Raw genomic sequence first — 23,508 nt, 5'->3', positions numbered from 1 at the left:
GATTTAAAGGAATTAAGACAGGGTGGGGAAGGGTTGGTATTGCGTGTGCGGTCCTTCATCCTGACACAGGTCTTTGTCAAAACAACACTAACTCTGACATGTCTGGACAAACAACACTAAATCTGACATGTCTGTACAAACAACACTAAATCTGACACTTGTCTATTTCAAAACAATAATAAATCTGACAGGGCTGTATAAAAACAATGCTAAATCTGACGCCAGGTTTGTCAACAAACGGCTAATTCCTGTGAACTGACGGCCATCTTGAACATGTTTCACAATACAATCCAAGCATCGTTAATGACACTACGCGAGATGATGATCCTCCAACTGCTGTCAATAATCAATTTTTAATCGCAGCTGTTATGCGCGGCACACTGAAGATTAAATTTACAAACAAGCTTGACATTTGCGAAAAACATTGAAAATAAAAGGAAATCAATGTACATCGCATTCTCTAGAGATTCTCCTCCTTCAGGCAGTGTGAACTTCCTTTTGTTCATTTGTTTTGTTTTCTTCGCTTTTTTATCAATTAGGTTTTTTTAATTTGTCATCTTTTTTGAGGTGGAGGAGGGTGGTAAATGTGTCACGTGACTATTGCATGAATAAACACTTGACAGACATGATAACCAAAGCTTGGCAATGTTCGTGAAAACTACTCACGCCGGTCGTGGTGAATGTGAGGCCATGTCTTGTAACAGTTCGTGCTTCTCGTGTCCTCTACTCCATCTTGATTGGATCGTTGTTGTCAACTGTAGAGGCAGGTTTACGAAATTTGTTTATCGGTATATGGTACAACGAGCGTACGCGCGAGCACACACACACATGGCATCACAGACCATATGGGACACAAATAAACGTAGATTTCAATACACACCATACATACAGACTACACGTACACTACACACGGGACACACCACAGCACCTGACACACACATTCACACTCGCATACACACACACATACACACAAACCACGTGCAGCCAACTGGCGCCAAGGACTGGAGTGTAATGCAAGAAGTCACCTTCCGCCTGATTTCACAAGTCCTAGACAATCCCTTCCAGCGCCCCAATATCTGCGCAGTCCCTCCAGGATTGTGCTGGTGAGGTAAAGGTTTGCTGCCGTCAAAATGGCTCCCCAGGGCCGATCACCAGGCGCGCAACAGCCGCTCGGGTAATCTCCCTTTCCAAGTGTCGCGAAATAAAACGGCAGACGTCATCCCCGCGAGAACGAGGAAGGGGGAGCACTCTGGTCGCCCGCCGCCATATTTGCCTTCTCATTGAAATGCCTGGCTGGGGTAGCAGTCTCAAATCTACTTAAGCGGAAAAACAGGAAAGAAAGAAAATGGGGAAGAATGGGTGGTGTTTAAATAGACGGCAAAAAGATCAGGATGTTTTCGCGCTGTCTTTACCCATAATGCATTTGGGCAGTCTTGACGCCCTCACCGCCTTCCCCACCCCCTCTTCCATTTAAACAAACAAAAAAATTCCTTTCGAAAAACATCACAATGGGTTTTTTTTTTTAATTACAATGAAAGATCTGCTCCAGGATTTAGGAAAGAAGAAGCTGATGGGTGTGTGTAGTCAGTGTTCCGGTATCTTCGCATTAATTTTTTTAAGATGCATTTTTGGTTCTGTCCCCTATTTTTTTTTATGAAAGCAGCCGCCTTAATGTTCCCTCTTGTTTCTCACGCGTTATCCTAGAATAGAGGCAGGAACTAAAAAAAAACAAAGCGAAAAATAAATTAAATAAACTACAAAAGAATAGATCATGACGCATGCTGTTTCTTCTTAACAGTAATGTGTTTTATTTGTTTTTTTTGCCCTGATGTGTTTGAGGGTTGAGTTTTTGAGCAGTATTGCTGAAAAAAAATAATGCATGCTCGAGAGCTGTTGCGCCGAGGACAGCCCCCCATTCTGCACAATGAATTACTCCGCCATTTCTCCTCCGCCGCGTCACGGAGGCGCTCTTTGCCGTCAGGACCGGCAGCATGTCCGACACAGCGGGAGCTTAGCAAATATAATGACTCTGTCACATCACAGGAGCAGGACGCCATTAGCTGACAAGTTAGGAGCAGTGCACGCGCAGTCACGCAAGCAATCACGAAGTCACGCGCACGCACGCACGCGCACACACACTCACACACACACATCCTAGACACAAGCAGCGACCTCCCATGTTTAGTCACCGTCTACCATGCGGTTGTCGACATGACAGAAGCTATCAGGAGGCTGTGTAGCTGCCGATGACAATTCACAGTCCAGCAAACCTTTCTGTCATCACGTTCTGCCTGTGGCTCGTGCAGGTCACCATGGTGCCCGCCCTCTGTCGACCTCTCGTTGCTGAGGATGAAGACAGTTAACTGACTGGTGGCTTCTGAAACTTACTCCATTCGACATTTTTGATGGAAATGATTAGTCGATGTGGTGGAGGATGTCAGAAGACGACCCCTTTGGCCTTTAGCCGTCATGTAGAGCTGAATAAGATCATCGCAATGAGTGTTTTTGTTTTGTTTTGATGGCTCGCCCGTCAAATCTGATTTAAAGTTGATGATGAAGTCAGAGGTGGAGTTCAGTTTCTGTCAAACAGTTTTCACTACCTTTCATAACTATGTTTGTATTAACTGCCACAAGCTTGTGTCAGTCAGTGGACCCCCGCTTTGAAATCCCCATTGAGTGTGTTTACTGCCTACAGGGGCTTGAGAATGTTGAAATATATCTTAGAGTTCATCTTAATTGTCTTCGCTGATCACATCGTTAAATTTAAGATATAAACTGTCCTAGGATATGAGCGAATGGTCGTCTCAGCGGATCACAGAGTTAAATTCAAGATATAAACTATCATAGAATATGAAGGAATGGTCGTCTTACAGTTAATTGCATCGTTCCAGTCTAGACAGATAGACTGATAGACAGATACTGTCAGATACGAACACATGAGCGAATCCTCGCCTCAAAATACTTCTCATCACACTGTACATCAAGACCGATTCCATCTTGTCTGGCAATGAGTGGTTCTTGCCTGCCGGCCTGCGCATGCGCACTTTGAAACGCCAATGGCTGTCTCGCTGGAAGGTTCAGATCGTGAAACCTGGTCGGTTGGGTCAAGATGTAGTTTGGCCACAGTGTTAACACTTTTGTAACATGGACAACCTCACCCTCCCACTGAGGTCCTCTGTCAACACAGCCACGTGTTTCCTCTATATATATATAAACATCCCAGATGTCGCTTACCTTCCTGCTAACCAAAATAAAAAAGTCGTGGTCACGTGGTCGTGTGGGTAAACCTTGTCCCGTGATCCCTAATCCGTGATGTCTGTCTTGCATGAACATTTCCATTGGAGTAAAGCTGTGAATTGTACTAATCACGTGCATGGATCTTCTCACTCTAAACACTCGTTAATCCATCTTACAACACAAACCTACCTTTCCACGTGCAGCTATGTATCAATAAAGACACACATCCCAACACAAATATATCTCGACAAAGTCACGTGACAGCTGGCTGCAGATTGATAGACCACGACCACAACAAAAACGCACTTCAGTCCATGAATATTACTTACTTTAAGGTTGGAAGGGTGTGTGTGTGCTGGGGTGGGGCCGTGGGGTTAAGGGGAGTACCCGACACCGTCCGTGCAGACGACGAGAGATGATCTAAGAACATGGCAGGCTGTAGTGGCTGTCGTCGCGGGTCAGAGTGCAAGTTGTTCAATCATCGGCCTCTCGCTGTACAAGGGAACCTCTTTAATCTCGCACCGCCCACAAAACCCGTTGCCAGGCAACGTATCGATGTGTGTGTTTGCGCATATTTGTGGAAGGATCTTGTAGAGGGTCGTCTTTTCATCTCGGGGCCCCTTTGATCAGAGTAGCTTCCCCTTGTGCGCCTCGCGCTCCCAACGGCCTTTTTTTTTTTTTTTGAATTCCCTTCCATCAAGTGCCTATCATTCGTGTTGTCGGCAAACTCCAGACCGTTAGACATACAAACGCCTTCCTGATAGATTCCACAGTTCTCGTTCGCTCTCCCTCTCTTTCCCGTCGCAGACTGTTAGTCAAATGTCCAGCCCGTCACCATAGTACCCGCCCTTCGTTGCCATGGCAACCAGTCCATGTGACAGCGTGGCTGCCTGAAGAGGCAGGTTTGTGCCTACGTATCCAGTTGTTGTTTTTTTTTTTCATGTTTATATATAACATCGTGACATGGATGCTATTATTTGTGGGCGGTTTTCATTTCTGCTAAGATGTCAGATTTGCAGACACGATGGAGATAGTGCCAAAGCTCACAGCCAACATGACTGGAAGGAATCTCCATGGCGGGGCTTTGATCTTGGAGATGTCAGGCTCTGAATGTGAAGAGGGTTAGGCGAGGGCTTGAAGTGAACGCAATAAAGTCGGCAATGTTTCGCGGGGCGCCATCAGGGCTGGCGGCCATTTTTTGTGTGCGGCGAGAGACTGCCGAGGACAAGCTCTCTACACCACTCATTATACAGGGCCATTGATGAGAAAATCTAAGTCGTGAACTTACTTTATTTCCTACGTGTGTTCAGTTTCTCATTCGTCTGTGTGTGTGTGTGTTGGAGAGTTTGAACCCGATCTTTACTGATAGTCTCAGTGCCATTGTCAAGAGGACAATTACCAAGTAAACACTGTAGTAGATGCTGCTGCTATCAAAATCATACGTCGTCTTGTAATTCAGAGACTGACAATAAATTTCTTATAAAAAACTCATTCTAGTCACATTAAGCCATCTCTTCACGTCATCTGTGGTAGACTCCCGCTTGTTTATGCTGGATTATAAATTATTCTACCAATCCAGACAGCCAATAAACAAACTGTAGTCCAGACGGCCAATAAACAAGCTGTAGTCCGCTCTTTAGGTAGATGCTCAGTCATTCTCCATAAATCAGCAACTATAAACGTTAGGGGTCAATGTCAGCCATTCCCCTTCCCTTTTACGGCCGTCGTTGTTATTTCCCCCTTTTGATTGTACATCCATGAGGTACTTGGGCTGACAAGCAGGGCTGCTGGCGACCCCTAGCGTTACCAGGCTGTATCAGCAGCAATCACGGTGATGCTGATCGATTGAGCGTTGACAAGCCGGGGACCCGGCGCGTTTCAAATGAAGCTGGCATTAATGGCAGGGAGACAAAACAAGCCATCGCTGATGTTAGGAAAGGCAAATTTTCTATTTCCTCTCGCAATTCACGGCAGAAACGGCAAAAGTCGTTAACTGTTTGGCTGCTTGGGGTCTCAAATTGTCGCGGAAACAAAAGAGAAACTCAAATTATCGCAGGTGAAGGGGAAGCGCGCGCGCGCTGTGTTTGTGTTCATGCACGCGTGTGAGAGAATGAGAGAAGAAGGGAGTGTGTTCATGCACGCGCGTGAGAGGATGAGTGTGTGTGTGCCCCATAGTGTTTGTTTATGCCTGTGCGTGAAAGGGGGAGAGGAAGAGTGACAGGGCGCATGCGCCAGTGCACGTGCGAGCGGTATGTGTTTGTGTGGAGGTTGTAAGCCCTCCCAAGTCTGTTCTCGCCCACCGGAAGTCAATCCCTCCTTGACAGCAAGCACATGCTAAACATGTAGCGAGCGGCCTGCAAAACCTTTCTCTCGCTTTTTTTCTTATCAACATACACTTTTTATAAAACAAGGAATAAACAACGATGTAGAGGCGTTTAAAATGTAAATAGGTTTTTTTCAAAAAAGGTCGCCTCAAAGATACTGGTTTCAACGATGAAATTCAATCACGGAAAAATATAACATCTTCTATAGCAAATAGTCTGTCAGTCGGCAACTTTCTTTTGTTTTGTCTATCCCTGTCTTTTCTTCCCTTCTTTATTTTAATCATTTCTTTCTATTTATTGTTGTCTCGTCTTTTCTTGTTTCTTTCTTTCCTCCCTTGTGTCTTTTTCTGTTCTTACTTTGTCATTTTCTTCTGTTTGTTCTTTCTTTCGTCTATTTTTTTCTTTCCTTCTGTATTATATATTTTTTCTGTCTTTTCCTTCTTTTTGTTCTTTCTTTTCTTTCCTCTCTTTCTTTCTATACTTTCCTTCCGTTATTTTTATTTTTTAGTTCGGTTTTTTTCTTCCTTTTTTATTTTTTTTTTGGGTCTGTTTTTCTTTCTCTCGTCTCCAAGGATACAGAAATAGGAAGAGGGGCGGGAATTCAGGGGGTGGTGTAGTAACGATATCCTAATGCAAAGCTGTGGAACCACTATATAAAAAAAAAACCCAACAAACTAGCTATTGTAACTTGGAGACAGCTGCCTGGCAACGGAAGTAATGCGGGTAACACTGAAAATAAAAACGTCAGCAAATGATGTAGCGGGGAGGTAACTGCAGTTGATCAAGAGCTGCTGACAGGTAACAGCCTACCCCGCCAGTGTGACAGACTTTATGGCGAGAAAAAGGTCGTTTAAACACTCGTTTCTAGAATTATCAGCGTGCCCTTCAACACACACACACAGAGGGGCCGGGGAAGATTTAATCAGCAGCACAAGATTTTTTTGTCGACAGTTACAACATTCCGCTATCTGCAGAGACAGAGGTGTTCTGCTTTTTTTTTTTCATTTCAAGCTTTATTAATGTCTGTGGATTTTTAGTCATCAGGCGTTCTTTCAAACACCAGTTTGTAGAGATATTATTTCTCTGATAACAAATTAAAAATATTTTTCATTAAAAGTATTACGACTGAGTCGCAGCACCTGAGCACAGTAATACTAGCCATCGATACAGTCTGCCACTGAAAGCGAAGACAACCCATGACAAGAAAGACAATTATGTATGAAGAGTGACGTCAGAGACAGACCCCCGTCTAGAGTTTTCATGACAAACGTAGCCGCTAACGAGCGATGACAAACCCAGCATGTCATGACAAAGCCAACTGGTCGTGACAAGCGTAGAGAGAGAGACATGACGACGACAATGGTGTCAAAAAAAATATATAAAAAAATAAAAGAAAAAAAGAGCCCGGATGCCATTATCAACGCTTCAGCATAAAACAACATTTGATGGGAGGGATTTTTATTCGTCCGCTACATCCTTCTTCTTCGCTTAGTCGCGCGAGGCCCTGCCGAGGGTGGAAGCAGATGGCCGACAGCGAGGAAGCAGCCGAGTGGCATCCGTGGGAAGGCAAGATGACGTTGTGGCTTTGCGCCGCTAGGAAGTCTGTGTCAGAGTTTATCTTTTCACCCGGGCGCGTTGGGGGCTCAGATAAGTGTCCTGCGGCGCGCGAAGGAGGGAGTTTGTTGTTCACGCCAACGTCAAGCTTGGTTGCAAATCTTGTAACTGAGCCACACGGATATGCATCGTGCTTCGCTCCCCCTCCTCGCATGCTGCACGACTGCGCTCGCATCTCATTTTCTTTTTTTTAAGCAAAGACCAGAGGCGATGTGTATGTGAGTGTGTGAAAATTATCCTCTTTGACATCGCGAACGTCGAAAAGATTTTTCCACCTAGCTTCCCTAATACCAGCGAAGAAGGATCAACAACTCCCCCTCCCCATCCTTCTGCCTGCCTCCAGCCCACGTTCGCAACCTTCCTTCGCTTTCTCGCCTCCTTGTTTAAAAATGCATGCTGCCGGTGACAGATGGCCGGGAGATGCGCGTATAGCTGTGTGAATGATTAATGTGAGAGCAGACATAAACAGGCTTTCAGATTGCTTACAAAATTGATTTGTACAAAAAATAAGGAGAGTGATGAAGGGACTGTAAAGGCATAACTAGGCTTGCCGACTGCTTACAAAATTGATTTTTGAATCTACGGTTGTTGTTAGGAATGGCCGAGGGTAAGTGGGAGGGGATGGAGGAGGGGGATAGCAGAGAGGGATCGCAGCTGCGGTTATAAATTGCCGGCTTGGGAGTAGGGGGGAGAGCGCGCGGAGGACTGATAGAGTCTCTGGTTGGCTTCAGCTCAGATTGTGCAGATGTGGCTCTTCTCAAATTGTGCGGGGTGTATATGTGATAGTCTGTTACAGTTTTTTTTTTCTTCCTTCTCTCTACTCCCCATCTCCAAGCAAACCTCGAGTTTTCTCCGCTACACTTAGCTCTGTAACGTTTTCCAACTATATCTACTTTCCCACAATCCTCACGGCCTTGTTTATATGTACATAGACTACACAAGACTCCATTGTTGCTACAAGAATACTTTCCTTTTTATACTCTTCAAAGGCGATAAACAGACACAGCATTTATTTAAATATCTCGGGGATAATCGATGCCCACATTTGTTTGTTTTTTAGCCGAGGGTTGCGGGAGGGGGTTCTTGAGCGCACGGGATGCACAATATTGCAGCTGTCAGAAAATTTGTCGTCACTTGAGATTAAGCGCGAGTTAATACAGCTGCCAGGGCGATCGGCCACTTAGGAGCAAAACCACCAAACAACGAGCTTTTTTTAAACACTCGTATTGTGAATAGCCGCAGAACGCATTGGGACTGGAAGGAGAGGGGTGTGAGAGAGAGAAAGAGGGAGTGAGGAGGGAGGGCGAAAGAAGGGCAGTAAGAGAACCGATATTGATCAATCTGCACTGCGCATGACCGCCCCAGGGGCCCTGCAAAGGACATTTTCTCCTCTCCTCCTTGACTCGCTTCCCACATCTTTTTGGACCCTTTGGTCCCTCATTCGGCGTTTACGAGGATCTTAGTTTTTTTGGGTTTTTTTTTTAAAAAAAAGACCTGCCTGGCTACAGCTTTTTTTCACACTCTTATCCGCCATGAACACCCCCATCCCTTCATCTTTCACCCTTCACTTGAAGCGCTGAAGGATCTGGCTGTAGGCGCACACAGGGAAACTGCTAACAAAATGACATTTGTATGGGGGCCATTTCCTTTCAGTGCGATAGCTAATGCAATTGACTGCAAGACGAAAGAGAGAAAAGCTTTCTCCCCTCCAACCTTCCTCGTGAGTCATAGCCAGGCTCTTAAAGGGGTTGTGATGTACTCAAGCGCAGCGCGAGTGGCAATTGCGCTATGGCTGTAAGAGTTCTCTCCCCTAGACAACTCGCGCTTCAAGCTCCCATTCATCTCTTCTCTCGCTTCTTTGTTCGTTCGTTCTTCTCCTCAAATTGGGAACTGGTATCCGCTCTTTTATTCCTCTTCAGACACAATCTCAGCCTTCACAAGGCACACCCGTGTGTGCTGGCACCGCGAAAAAATATAATAAGTGAGGGGAAAAAATGCAAACACTGGCCACAATTCAGAGAAATGTCAGACGGATACAAAATGGCGAGCACAGAGAAAGATTACTATTCAAGAAAAAGCAAATGTGCTTTGCCTGCTCGAGTATGCAAACTTTGTCTCCCTTCAATTTTACCCAATTACACTTTTGCCCATCAATATTTTTCAGGGTGTACTTGTTATTTATATGTTGACATCAACAGTGACTGATGCTTCATTAGATAAAAGAGTTCAACAAGATTACCGAGAAGAACAACAAAATAGACCCCCCATCACCACAACTCTTGTATGTGATCACTTGAGTGGAGGCCTGCATGATAAAGATCTTTTTCATTGGAGACTATTGACTCTAATGATGGAAATTTTGTGTCTACACAAAACCCTAGGACACATTAAGTTTAATTTGTGAGGAAAAGGGGACATAAGCTTATATCATGAAGGAAAAATAACTATAATAATTATAAAACTGACCTAACCATCTGACACAGAAATCTCGAACAGAATTGTTTCAGTAGATCTTGCACTTGTATACTGTAATCTTGTACTTGTGTATACTTGCACAATCCTTTGAGTAATCATGTGCATGTACAATATACATAATCCCAAGATACCTCCTAATTGTATATAATAATACTGTATATATAGTGCTTCCTCACAACATTAGTGCCATACTCTGAGTGCTAATTAAGGACATTAGCAATATAAATGGTATAAACTGTACAACAAATGAAATCAGTAATAAGAAAAGACAATACGTAACAATAGCCAGATTGAAACGAGGTGTAAAGCCTCTGATGTTTCTGGAACATGTTTGTTCTAAGAACATGTTTGAAAAACTCTATTGTCTTCTACAAACAATATCTTTCAATAATCTCCTAAATGTACAATAAACATAATCTTTTCACACATTATATATTGTCAGCCAGTCATGCATATTTATCTTGTATATCCCAACCATGTATATTTGTATATTGCAATAAAATGTATTGCACATCATGCACTAGTAGATTGCTCATCATTTATTAGTATTTTGTACATGTGTATTATACACATCACACAATGCTTATTGTCTATTATTTAAATATGTTGTACAGCATGTGCTAGTATTCTGTCCATTATCTACACACAATAACACCTTTTGACATTCTGCATCATGTAAAAAGAGTACATCCTCCATCAAATACATACACAATTCACCATGGAACACATACACACACATTGTCCATGGTGTACTTGTTGCTGCTGACAGAAGCCGGAGAAGCTGAAGCCCACACAGTGCGGAGAACGATCGCGCGTCAGCACGGTTGTCTCCCCTTAGCGGTTATAAATGGAGTGCCTGGGGAGCCAGACTAGACCTATCATTTACGCAAGACAGAGTGGAAAACGGTTAAATCCAAAGGTTATAAATCAGCCGCAGTCGTGGATTGTGTGTGGAAGGAAGGGATTTTCAACTTGATGTATCGCTTTGTTATATCCAGCAAGAACAACCAGGTTGTGTGGAAGAACGCGCGGTAGTTGGGGTGAGGGGGATGAGGCGCATGGTGAGATTAGGGGCAGAATAGCATGGATTCTAACCAGAGGGTGTGGATAAAGAGAGGTTTCACTCGATAACGAGCCGAGAAATGGTTGGTGAGAGTTATCATTCATGATGTGATGATTGTGGTCAAAACCTGGCACATTAGTAAATGTAACTGTGTGAGGAAAAGTGAACAGTGCACAATAAACTGTTAGAAATTCAGGATGCCAGATGTAAATTAAGCTAGAAAATGAAAATTGATTACAACATCCCAAAAGGATGAAGAGAATTAAGCTTTTCATAAACTTTGCAGTTATTCCTCACATGCTTACTATAGGTGAGACATCTGCAGCAAGGACTACAACTCGGTTGTTTATGAATGTTTTGTTATTATATTTGTCATTATTGTTATTTTTGCAAAAATTATGCTTACTGTGGAGGCATGAAATAAGTCACATAAAATAAAAATAAGGAATGTTTGATATGCCTTAGGTAAGAGTTTAGTTTATCAGCGCTGATGCATTCTTATGTGGTATTTATTTTAATGACAGATGCAAATTGTGGATGGATTTCACCAGAAGGAAAGATACTGTGCATATCGATTTAAATTATATCCTGTTTGACATTGTAAACTGTATCCTTGTCCCAATCACATTTAAATATGGTCAAATGTTAGATGCATATGCAGATGCTTCCAAACTCAAAGCCCATTTGAATTCCAGAAATAATATATAACATTTAAATGTATGCAAATTTTATATGGAGGGCTGAAACAAATTCAGCCAAAGGACCACAACTAATGAGAATCACACTGCATAACAATGATAAAGTAAATGACAAAATCGATTCCAGTTATACAGACTTGAATAACAACTGCAGTCACCTGTGTTCACATGGTGTGTGTGACAATAAAAAAGAGTGCAATCAATATATTCATTGATGTTTATTTAAAGATTTTTTCCTCTTCTGAGAATGGATTAGAAAGAAATTAAACAAGATAACTATAACACTTTTAAGCTTTAATTCAAATTTGTTTTGCTCTATTTAAAAATGTTAATTTCTGTGTCACTGTTAATTTTGTTTGAGCAAGAAACAATTGTGAAATGTAAATGTAGTATCATTAAAACACTCTTAAAAAATGTTGACCCTTTCAGGTGCCTGCTTACATAGCAAGTTTCACTCAGTATTTGTTTCATATTAAATAAAGTGTCAACAAAGTGTTTATCAATAAACTAGAGGTTGGCCATTTACTAATTTAAGTAATAAATAAAAGGAGTCCTGTCCTTAGTTCAAACATAGTGTGAGGATAAACATCAATAGCAGAGGAACAGTCAAGTACCCTGAAGTTTAGATTTGAATTCACTTACATGGCTATGACTGTTAGCAGAGTTATGATTTATGTGAGTTCTTTATGTTTGCATGTATGTCAAATAAGTAAATAGAAATATATTTACATATATTTAATAGGAGCAAAAGTTAAATATTTTCTTGTTCTAAGTGTGTTTATATTTTAAGCTTATAATCATGGTTATGGAAAAGAATGCTATGAATTCAAAGTTAATGTAAATATATTTGAGTGGATTTTGTCAGATTTGCTTTCTGACATTTGTAAAATAAATCTGTCTCACAGCGATTTAAAAATAAATCAACAGTTGCGTGCGCATTCAGACGCTCCTATACTTTTTTGTGGCAAACTTCACGAATTAGCAACACAAAATTTTAATTTTCTCTTTTGACACCATACTAGAAATGCAGTCAATAGATAAATGCTGCCAGTAATGGTTGAAAATGTAGCACCAAGCATTATAGTTCCAAGGAACGTAACTGCGTCATTACTTTTCATAAGCAAGTAAGCAGACATGAGGGAGTACAGCCCCCTTTCTCGTTCTCTCCATATTGGTGGTGGTGTTGGTGGTGGTGGTGTTTTTCCCTGCTTGTCTCTCAAAATTGACATTATTATTATAATTTATTTGATGTAAATCAATGCTGCACGCAAAAAGCTCATCGATCTACAATTCTAGTCTCGCCTGCAGACGTCTTGGCTGGGCCGGATCAAATCAATTAGTCACACGCCCTACCCCTGGTTTAGAGAAAGGGGTGGGCACTCGCTAAACATCATAGCAGACACGTCCCCTCGCCTTTTCGGTTAAAAAAAAGGTCATGGCTAATAAGAGCAGATATGATGGTCTTGAAGTAATTTCCATGCATAACTCTTGTTTCAACTGCTGGCACGACCGTTAAACTGTTGGGTAGTTAAGTATTGTCACTGTGTTGGTTTGCACGTACCATTAGTTTACTATAAATGATAAACTGGTGTCCAGAATTAAAGTGCATGCCAATAAAGTGACCTTTGTTACACAGACGGGCAGGTTGTTAATAAAACCAATACTGACCACTGGACGCATCACAGATTCAAAAACCATTTTCTTCTCTTCGATGTTTGTTGAGAAGAACTTCCACACAATGTATAGCTTTTAGCGCATCTGTAACGTGGAGAGTAAGGGATAAAGGCTTGGGAAGAGGTCCTACCTCTGAGAGTCCATGTGAGGGATAAGATAACCTCTGCGGAATTTTAGAGCAAAACTAAAACACTTGGATATTAAAACAAAACTTTATTGTCGTGTGACAGGGCATGCGATTATTAATAAAGTTGAAGAAACTGTTTAGTAATGAATGTACTATTATTGCCTTGAATAAGGCATGAAGTGTAAAAGTGTACAAAATATCTACAATGGATGAACAATAACAAATATATATTGATGAATTGACTGCTGTAAATGGCTGCAATTACTGAACTAACAATCCGTTTAACGTTTGCAAGGGAGGATCGAATGTTCAACAAAGAGTAAACATTGGAATGCGAGCAATAGACATAGCAGGGTTCATTTCGGGATGGTGGAATGTGTTTGACCCCGTTAAACCATTTGCACATATATATAAAGATTATGAATAATGATTGTTGGAATGTAATGCTTATGTTGCGGATACACGAACAGGGCGATAGAAATAATGCAAGGGAAACAACTCAATTTATGCCGTTGACATTAGACTTCTGCAATTGTCTCCCTTGAAAAACTCTTTCCCCCCCCCCCAAATTCTCTCTCGCTCCAGCCACACACACTTTCTCCAAGAAGGTGAAGACAGGGTCTGAGTAAACGTAAAGAGATTGTAAAATTTCTGTGTTTTTTTTTTTTTACGATACGATGATGATAATGTGGGCGATGAAAACAAAGCTGAGGACACTGGTAGCGAAGCTGCTTTGCACAGTGTGTGCTGCAGACAGGTGGTCAGCCCTGTGAGGTTCATATCGGGTTGGGTTCACAATTGGGTTCAACCCTTCACAATCGCCTGAGTATATCTGAAACACCGCACGCACGTACAGTAACAAGGGGAGAGAACATGGCAGGCTTTTTTGAAGCAGACTATTTGCTACAGTTATCTCCCTTTACAGAAGATAGCGCACCCCCGCCCGCCTTTTGCTTCAACTTTCCATTACCTAGAGTTTACTTGCCTCTGTTATTTTGCTTGATGAATAAGAGGTTGCACGAAAAGTTTATTTCTACCCTGTCACTTAAAACCCATGTTCTGAGTGTGAAAGCAAAGAAAGTTTAAACTAAATGAAATATGAAAATGTCATTTTGAGACTGGTCGAAGACTCCGTGGCCTGCAAAGTTCTTTAAGGGTGTCAAGGTCGGCTACCTGATATGCGGTGTCGGTCAGCAAGGAGTCGATCAGCTGATGCCACTGCTGTTCAGTCCACGTTGACTGAGCATCTCTAACCGCCACACCGTTGATAAAGAAAGACGGCGTTTCCGCCACCGAACCTGCATTAATCATCATCAGCAGCATCAGCAGCGACAGCAGCAGCAGAAGAAATCATCATCAAAGGTTAACTTTCATTAATCGTCATCAATCATCAATTATCATCACCAGTAACAGCCTTAGAAGTATGCTGGGACCCCGGGGCCGAGAGCCGTAAGTGTGAGCTATATATTGTACCACACGAATCTCCAGGGCCCCTCTCAGGCGAGGGGTTGGGGCGGTTACCTCAGTTGTCACCCTCAAAGACCGCCTCTAATCATTACCACGTCAACGACCACCCCTTCCTCCATCACCATCACCATGACCAACACTACCGATAACAACAACCTCGAGTTAAAGCTTCATTCAGCGTCCTACCTACGTGACATAGTTCCAACTTGTGAAAGTACACTGAGTTGCCAGTACCCTGGAGACAGGCCACATACTTACGGGTACACGCATACTTCCACCCGTTGCGAGCCAAGGAAGAGACTAGATTGCTGACAATCTGCTGCCGGAACTGAACATCAGGTACCCCTATTGCAGAGGCCAGACTTACAAGTCGGCTGGAAAGCATAACAGAATTATGAATTGAATATGAATATGATGTGAAATGATACAGAACTAGAGAATGTTGAGATAAATTATTACATAAATACGGGAAGCCCGAACAAGGTGACCAACACCCAGTGGAATTTATATATATGTCGACTTTCTATACACGTGCTTGTGGGAAGTTAAAAAGATTCTGTGAAGTCGGATAAAATGTTAGTGTATCATTCTCCACAGCAATGATCACCTCCCTTGTCCATGGATGGGCGTTTGTAATAATAATAAATGCAAAATTTTTAAAGCGCATACTCACACTCCTAAGGTGCATGCTCTTAGCGCTTTAGAAAAAGAACGAAACACGGACAGCATACGAGGAACAGGAAAACAAATAACATATGAACTATAAAAGAATAAACAACCATACTAAATGAAGAATAAAATCAAATACAGAAAACAGAGAGGAACCAAATAACAAGAACAAGAGCTGAGAGTAACATGATATTGCAAAAGGAAGAAGAGCAGGGAAGGGTGTGACAGAGAACTTTGTGGGAAAGACAACTGAATGCTTAGAGTCTGCCTAGATGCCACCGATTGGAATTAGTTCTGGAATAGCTGGAAAGCCAGACAGGACTGATTGGCAGACATTAATGTTCACACACAACGTATCAGCATTTTTATAAAGATAAATAGACTTCTCTTCATTGTCGGACACGTACACTTATATAACTATGCACACACAGGCTAATGCTACTTGATGGCCTAGTCAGTGACATGCACTTCTGTCCTAAATGCATATATATATATGTGAGTGTGTGGTGAGGAATAAGTGCCTATACCCTGTAATAGAGAATAAACACGCGGACGGATGCACGAAGGCATGGATACCAGCTGCTCTTCCACGCACACCCCTATCACACTATTAAATACCCCACAACAGTAATGCATCGTTTTATGCAATTACACTTGTGGAAAGCATGATGAATTATGAGTTAGAACGTTTCATGATCAGATTTTCACCTTCATCCCTGGTTATCAACAGCTAACAACTTGGATAAAACGTTGGTCACCTTAAAACCGAGGTTGGTCAACGGCAAGATGCAAGTGACTTCTACATACACCAGGTGTTTCATTAGTTGAAATGATCGTCATTAAAGTAGTTTTATAAAATAATACTTCTACAACAACAACAACTTTTGCTGTTAATAATGGCGATAATGACGGAGCAGCTTACTTAAGAACATCGATGTCTGTCAGATTTCGTGTTGCTGAGTCCGTTAAGCTGGCAATGTTGTTGAAGACTGTAGCAAACCAAGTGTAGGTCAAGTTGCCCCTAGTGATAATGTCTACAGCGTGAGCACCCTGTCAGACGACAAATCAACAATGACAGAGAAGAAACGTCTAATGGGGGCGAAGAAGGATAAATATTGTTATGGCAGTAATGGTCTACAACTCGAACAAAACTTTTTATGAACGAGAAATGGAAGAGCGAAAAAGAGAGAAAGGGAAAGGTAGAGATAAGAGAAAGAAAAAAGGAAACAATAAGGAAAGAAAGCTAGAGTGAAGGAGGTATAAAAAACGGAAACGAGAAAAAGAATAAACAATATAACAAACAAAATAAAGAAAACATACACAGAAACAAATAAAGGAAACACAAAAAAAGAAACAAAACAAAAAAGAAGAAAAAAACCGAGGAAAGAACAGCAGTAAACAATTAGGAGAATAACCGTGACCTTTGTTGTAGCGTAGGCGTTTCTGTGGTAGGGCAGGGCGAAGAGGAAGGTGGTCAACCTCAGCTTGTCCGGTCCGTAGTGGTCCGCCACCTTGCGAACAGTGGGAAAGGCCACCAAGCTGTCACTACATGTGAGGTCGATGTAGAGATCGAAGTGAATCGGGGCGTTGTTATGTCCACATCGATACACGAACCCCGCATGGCGCGGGGGGATCGGCACTTGACCTCCCGCCAGGGTCATCACCATGAAGACTACCGCCATCTGGACCACACGACATTGCGCCATCGGGAACTGGGTGAGAATAATGAAGAAGGTGGGAGAGAAGAGAAATTGGTGTTTTACGAAGGCTATATCACGGCAAAGCCCTGTAAACAGATGCCACGTAGAGAAATAACACCTGCCCAAGACGAGAGCTGAACCTGGGACAACCAGCTCTTGCTAACTGTTGTACCACCGGACCGCCCGTGAGAATGACTGCAAGCGGAGTCCGAGCGAGAGTTTTATAGTGTGACAGCTGCAGAAGATGCTAGATGAACTAGGTGTGCCCTGTCAGGCGTCGCCTGTGACACCGAACTTGTAGATTTAGGGCACACGTCTGCAAAAATTTGCATTTAAAATGGGGGATGAAGGTAGGTGTACATACACGGATACACCTCAATTAGGTGCACTGAGATAATGTGGTCACACAATAGTAAAATATCTCTTGTACCCGCGGAGGTGAAACTAAGCAGAAACCTTATCTCGCTCTTCTTGAAGCCGACTAGCGGCCATGTTGGTTCTCTGAAGGTGAGTCTGTCTCAGCTAGTATTTGAGATGCCCTAGGAATAAATGTGTTGCTAAAACTTTAGCCAAAGTGAACACTGCTTCCTTTGATCGCCCACCCACGCATTGCTATCACGGAACTAAGCTGATAACAAAATCCCCGTGGCAGGAATTCCCAGGAGCTATTCTCAGACAACACCGGCACCTTTGCTCACGTATGAAAGCTGGCACTGCCACGACACAACAGCCATTGTCTTCACAAAGTCACATAAACAAACTTGTTTTTCTGGATTTACATCATGTAATTTGACATTCCATGCTTTCCGTGACCTAGAATAATCTCCCCTGCTAAATAACTCTGTACGCAGTGATAATCTCCCTTTCCTGCGACGACAGCTTAGGTGTGAATATGAGGAGGATGATAGATAAGGTGAGTACACAAGCTGTGCGAATACCCGGGTATCTGTTCACTTTCAAGGTCTTTGATTAGTTTGTATCTTCATGCGAGACAACTGCGCATGTGTGGGAGACAGCAATGATTCAACTCAAGACACGCATCAATAAAAGTGAAGATGTTTTATCTACAGTAGCGAAGAAAACCTTTCATTCTAGTCCCTTCCATCCTCTGTAACGGTGGGCTAGTAAGTATCCATATCTTCCTCCCTTACATTAAAGTACACATAATTTTGGCGTGCGAAACAAAAATACAGGTACTTTCACGCATAGACAAGATGGTGTGAGGTTTGGGAATTGGTGTTTCACGCCGAGCCAGCAACTAAAGCTACCTCATGACACGTGCAGAGAAAGAACAGCGTGCCTGAGACGAGAGCTGAACTCAGGACAGGCAACCCACTGGACTGGTGACAGGCGCTGACCGTTACGCCACCCGACCGCCAGACAAGATGGTGAAGATACTCATGCATAAAATTATGTTTTCTGTCTTACCTGACTTAGGGAGTGGCCCACAACTGATAAAAAATCAGTTCTATGATTACATAACTGGATTTTCTTGTCTTTGTTTTTAGTTAAAAGTTGTTCCAATCACAGTTTGAGACATCATCATTGCGGCAACAAGTCTGAACTGTTTCCTCTTCTCCGAACAACCAACCTTGTTTTTAACTTCATTTCTACAATAAGATTAATCGTCTAGTAAATATTCTAGCATGTTTCTTGGAACAACAGATTTTTCCAATCATAAGTAATCTGACTTTTAGTTGCAAATAAATGACAATAAAACAAGGTGTGCCTCCTGCCTCTGCTCGGGTAGGCGAACCTATGTTCCTTTCGTTACTTCAACAGGTAACTAAAGTTACATAATGTTTGCTGACATGTCTCTCGATAAGCATGTTCATTCGCTAATCTCTGTCCATCTCAACCACCAAAATTTTCGTCTGCTCATTTGTTGTCTAAACTAGACTACTGCCACTCTCTCCTCGCTGGCTATACTCTCAGACAAACCAGGACAAATGATTAATGCCCTTGAAGTCTCGTTCGCTCTCACAGAACTTTATTTGTTGATAATGTCACATTTGGGATTTCAGACAAGCAAGGAGAATGGAATTACAAAACTGTGATTTCAGCCTCGGATTGCGGATTATAACAAAGTGATATGTGAAATGGGATATTTCTCGAGAAGGGAGACAAAACGATCTGCAACTGGGAAGAAATAGAAAACCACACTTCTCAGAAATTCTGGAAATTTTCTTTTCTAAAAATGACTTTCTAGATCAATACCAGGCTGAATTTTTATTAAAACATTTATATAACGGATTAAAGAAATTCACGCTAGGTGGTTTAATTCGGCTGAAAAAAATGGAAATAAGTTGCGAAGCAGAACATGGTCTTTGAGGTGAGGTTTGGGTTTTGTGCAGGCAGCAGCTTGATTTACTCGGAACAAAGGTAAGAAGAAAGTCTGTGAGGTCGAGTTTCGCGTCTGCACCCGAAGTTCCGGATGCAGTATTTTTCCGGGGTGTAGCACTCCACTTCGCCGGGTGGATAGAGACAGGTCATGTTGACCGACATCTGAGAGTACAAACACACGCACATACACAAGAGAGTAAGAAAAGTATACTTGGTAATACATGTTTACATGTAAGCCTAAACATTACATTTACACTTCCTACTTTAGGTTCTTTGATTTAGAACAACAGTTTATCTTGCTTTCGTTTGTGAAGGGGGCTGTTCGATGTTTTATAGCTGTTCTGTAACCAACACGGGTACGTCCTTTGACACAGAAAACAAGTTTATCTTGTCTGATTCTTTTTTTAAATGCACTTGTGAACAGGTCTATAAACTGAAAATTAAATTTGAAACTCATCGAAGGCTCAGACTTCAAAAGGGGAAAAAGCCAGCTTCTTGTTTGTCCGTATGCCTTCGACTTTAACCAACATTTTTCTCCGGTCAAAGGTCGTCAAACCTTACTTATCCATTTGAAGATTAGGGGTATATGAAATATTTAATTAGATACGGCAACACATTAAACGCTTTGTTTACAAGGTTCATTTTTGCTATTAATGACACCTTGGCAGACTAAACGGCCCCACAGCCGAAGTTAACATAAGCCAAACGAAACATCCCGCCCAACCCTGTCTCACCTTCCAAACACATATTCACACATGCCAAAATAACATCAACCTACCTGTGCTGTAGTTGAGTTTTGCCAAGCAACGGGTTGATGACATCTAGCCACTCGTTCTCTGTCCACGATGGGTCAGCTGACACCTCCACGTCGTTGACCATAAAGGTTGGAGTTGACGCCACCCCTCCTGTGAACAGAGTACATGCAGGACCTTCACTTGGATAGACAACCCTTGCTAAAGAATAAAGCGGGTAGATATGCTGATGAGAATCTAAGACCACGATTTTTTAATATTACTTTGATTATCTTTTGACCACAAAATGATTCTCCTACCCGAAGCATTACCCACTGCATCACACACATTGAATAGTTTGTATAAGTCCTGTGTGAACTCCAATCTTGATGTCAATGTACATATAACAAGCAACAAGTTCTTCACGCTTGGCGTAAAACTCAGGAATATTGTAAAATTTAAAAACATTTAATTATAAAATATTGCCAAAAGTGTCCCTTCTAGGTACAGTTCAAATAAAATCGTTAAAAAATTGTTTTGGCTTTTATTTTTGACATCAAGTGCAGCTGTGCTTCCAGCCGGACTTACTAGTGCAGCAGTACTTCCAGCCAATGCGAGTGTCCATCTCCACCTTGCGATCATCGACGAGGAGCCTGAAATTTATTGCCGTCCAATCCCAGGCTGGTGGCCAGCTTGACCATGAGGCTGAAACACACCAACCATGCAGGTGATACTGGGTCATCTTACCCCAGTAAGACAATAAGGCTAATCTACTGCACACGGAGTAGACACCATTTTCTTCTTTTATAACATTTCATTTTTTACTCCATCCCTTCTCTCTTGTACAACTGACCACTTCACTCCACAGTTTTATCACTTGTTACATTTCACCACTTACTCGACCACTGCTTTGTCTGAGATGCTGGCGGTGGCGTAGTTGGTCAGGAAGTCCATGTTTTTGAAGACAATGTCCGAACCAACTGTAGGTCAAGTTGCCACAGGTCATCATGGCGACTGCGTGGGCACCCTAGTGATGACAAAAGCAGACACGTGACGCACGAGCACGACGACCTTAGACTTTCGTAAAAAGAAGTTTGAAAAAAAAACCGTAGACAAAATACACGAACCAAACATACTCCATGACCTTTTTGTAGACGAAGGGAGTATTTCTTGAAAATGTAGGGTGTAAAAAAATAAAAACATCCAACATGCAACAGAGCTACTGAATGAATGAACGAATGAAAAGGTTGAATGGAGCCTTACAAAAATTGTACTCTCACAGAAAAATACACGCAAACATCGTTCGTAAAGCACGTGTTCTAGTCATTGTTTCTCCGTTTTCCTCGTGCATCCCACGAACATCTTTTTACCCGCGAACAAGCTGTTTGCTTGCTACACTGAGACGACAGGCGGTGTTTGTTAGACATTGTCTCCTTCCCTGAACAGCCCTTTGATAAAAGTTGTTGTGTTCTCTTTGTGTGAGAGTGTTCTAGCTCTTGTTATGGAACTTTTGTTCTCTTTCTCTCTCGCGCGCACGCACACACATCTAATATTTTTCTGATGTAATGAACGATAATTATCAATTGCCTTGTAATTAACTCCAGATAGAACTTGAGAACAATTTTCTCAGTCAGAGCTTCCTTCCTTCCCACAACTTTCAGTGAACAAGACTCACCACCACCACCACCAACAACAACAACAACGGCAGCAACAACAATACATTTTCTGCTGGTGGGTGGCGCGTTACCTTGGCAGCGTAGAATCCGTTTCTGTGGTATGGCAGAGGGAAGAGATATGTGGTTAGTCTCAGCACGCTGGGCCCATAATAGTCAGCTACTTTCTTTACAGTGGAAAAAGCCTGCATGCTGGCAGGGCAGATGAGGTCGATGTAGATGTTGAAGCGCACAGCCGCGTCGGCGCTGCCTGACTTGTAGACGAAGCCCACTTCCCGGCTTGGGATCGGAACCAGAGCCTCCACGTCCACGAATACACCAGTAACAGCGAGGACGAACAGCAAACTTGCTCCCTTTCATGGCTTTGTCGATGGTCAGAGCAGAAATGAAACACAAAAGCCAGACTCTTCCTATATACTGGTCACGTGATGACGTGCTGTCGCAAGGGGAGACTACTTTCGCGGCCACAAGGGGTCGCGACTAAAATTAAAGAAGGAAATCCTTTTCATCGGTGTTTCTGACGACGAAGCAGTCAGCATCAGCTGTTATCTTCGCTGCAGCTGTCAGCTGTCGAACAGAATAACCAGAGAAGTCACGAACCTGTACAAAAAGTTATCTGCTCTTTGTGCTCGTCACGTGGCACAGGTCGAAGTGTCCACAGGTCGAAGTGCGCGACCATAGTCTGTGACGGACTTTGGACTGCTCATTCTTATTGCATCAGGTTTTTCATACAGAAGAGAGAACTTATTTTTTATTGAATAGACCTAAGCCCATGGGAAAGAGAGAGAGAAGGAGAACTACATGCGATACCTGGGGGCGGGCAGGGGAGGGGTGCCGAGATGGTCCGCGTTAATTTTTAAAATTATTTTTAAAGCAACGAATGATGGTAAAGCATTGTGTAAAGGACTGCTCACGATTCATGTAAATTACAGCTGCTGAAATGTTTGTTATAGAGTTCACAATTCTTCACTTAAAATCATGCAAACAGAAATGACTGAAATCTGTCGCGCCGTTCAGTCAACAGTAGGCTGTGTTCAAACATATCTTCCTATGAAACTACGATACAGACAATAATTCACACAAAGCATTTTTTTAAATATAAAAAGTGAAATATGACATCAGATACCAATTGGAAACATATTGATAGATATCACAAGTAATCTAACTGACAAATGGTATTTGTTATGGAAGCTGTACTTTGTACTTTTGCTACAATGACAGCTGGTATCACCAAAGATGGAAACTAAGTCTTGTCTTCAGCTCTTCTCTCTCTCTCTCTCTCTCTCTCTCTCTCTCTCTCTCTCTCTCTCTCTCTCTCTCTCTCTCAGTCCTCTTCTGTTTTCTGTCTTCATCAAGGCTCTCCCCTTCACACCTCCCAACCATGCGAAATGTTTGCCGACAACACAGCAATACATTCAAGTACCAAACAGCCTTCCTCCACACATCTAACAAACGAAATCCAATCAAGTTGAAAGCAGAATTCATACAACATCTAAATCGAAACCTATCATCCCACCCAACTTAAACACCTATTACTAACAACTTTTACAATCGTTGACAAAATGAACAAACATCACATCTTACTAATCAAAAATTATAGTCCCTGTAATTCAGACATCAGTACTCATATTTGTATCTATCCTAATAGATGGTGATACGGTGATGCTGAGCAGGGTGTGTGTGTGTATGCCTGTTTTGCACTTTCGGCTATCG

At 42.3% G+C, this 23,508-nt stretch overlaps 2 protein-coding genes across 2 annotated transcripts; both read right to left on the bottom strand.

The window, feature by feature from the left end:
• Nucleotides 1-13,283: 13,283 nt before the first annotated feature.
• Nucleotides 13,284-17,329, bottom strand: LOC112563067. Its single transcript, XM_025236782.1, has 5 exons — nucleotides 16,770-17,329; nucleotides 16,271-16,398; nucleotides 14,938-15,053; nucleotides 14,386-14,510; nucleotides 13,284-14,044 (listed from the first exon to the last, which is right to left on the bottom strand). Exons 1-5 carry the CDS (start codon nucleotides 17,052-17,054, stop codon nucleotides 13,880-13,882), a joined length of 819 nt encoding a protein of 272 aa, XP_025092567.1. The 5' UTR covers nucleotides 17,055-17,329; the 3' UTR covers nucleotides 13,284-13,879.
• A 1,692-nt stretch (nucleotides 17,330-19,021) lies between these two features.
• On the bottom strand, nucleotides 19,022-22,151 carry LOC112561488 (the record flags this gene model as incomplete). The annotated part of the gene is made up of 6 exons (XM_025234013.1): nucleotides 19,022-19,553; nucleotides 20,170-20,296; nucleotides 20,711-20,753; nucleotides 20,816-20,827; nucleotides 21,021-21,149; nucleotides 21,870-22,151. Coding segments are annotated over 6 exons (609 nt in total), but the record flags the coding sequence as incomplete, so codon positions are not given.
• Nucleotides 22,152-23,508: the final 1,357 nt, after the last annotated feature.

Source organism: Pomacea canaliculata, linkage group LG4 (genome assembly GCF_003073045.1).
Source record: "Pomacea canaliculata isolate SZHN2017 linkage group LG4, ASM307304v1, whole genome shotgun sequence".
NCBI lineage: Eukaryota > Metazoa > Mollusca > Gastropoda > Architaenioglossa > Ampullariidae > Pomacea > Pomacea canaliculata.
Note: the sequence above shows the minus strand (reverse complement) of the source record. Positions and strands in the feature narration are given on the sequence as shown.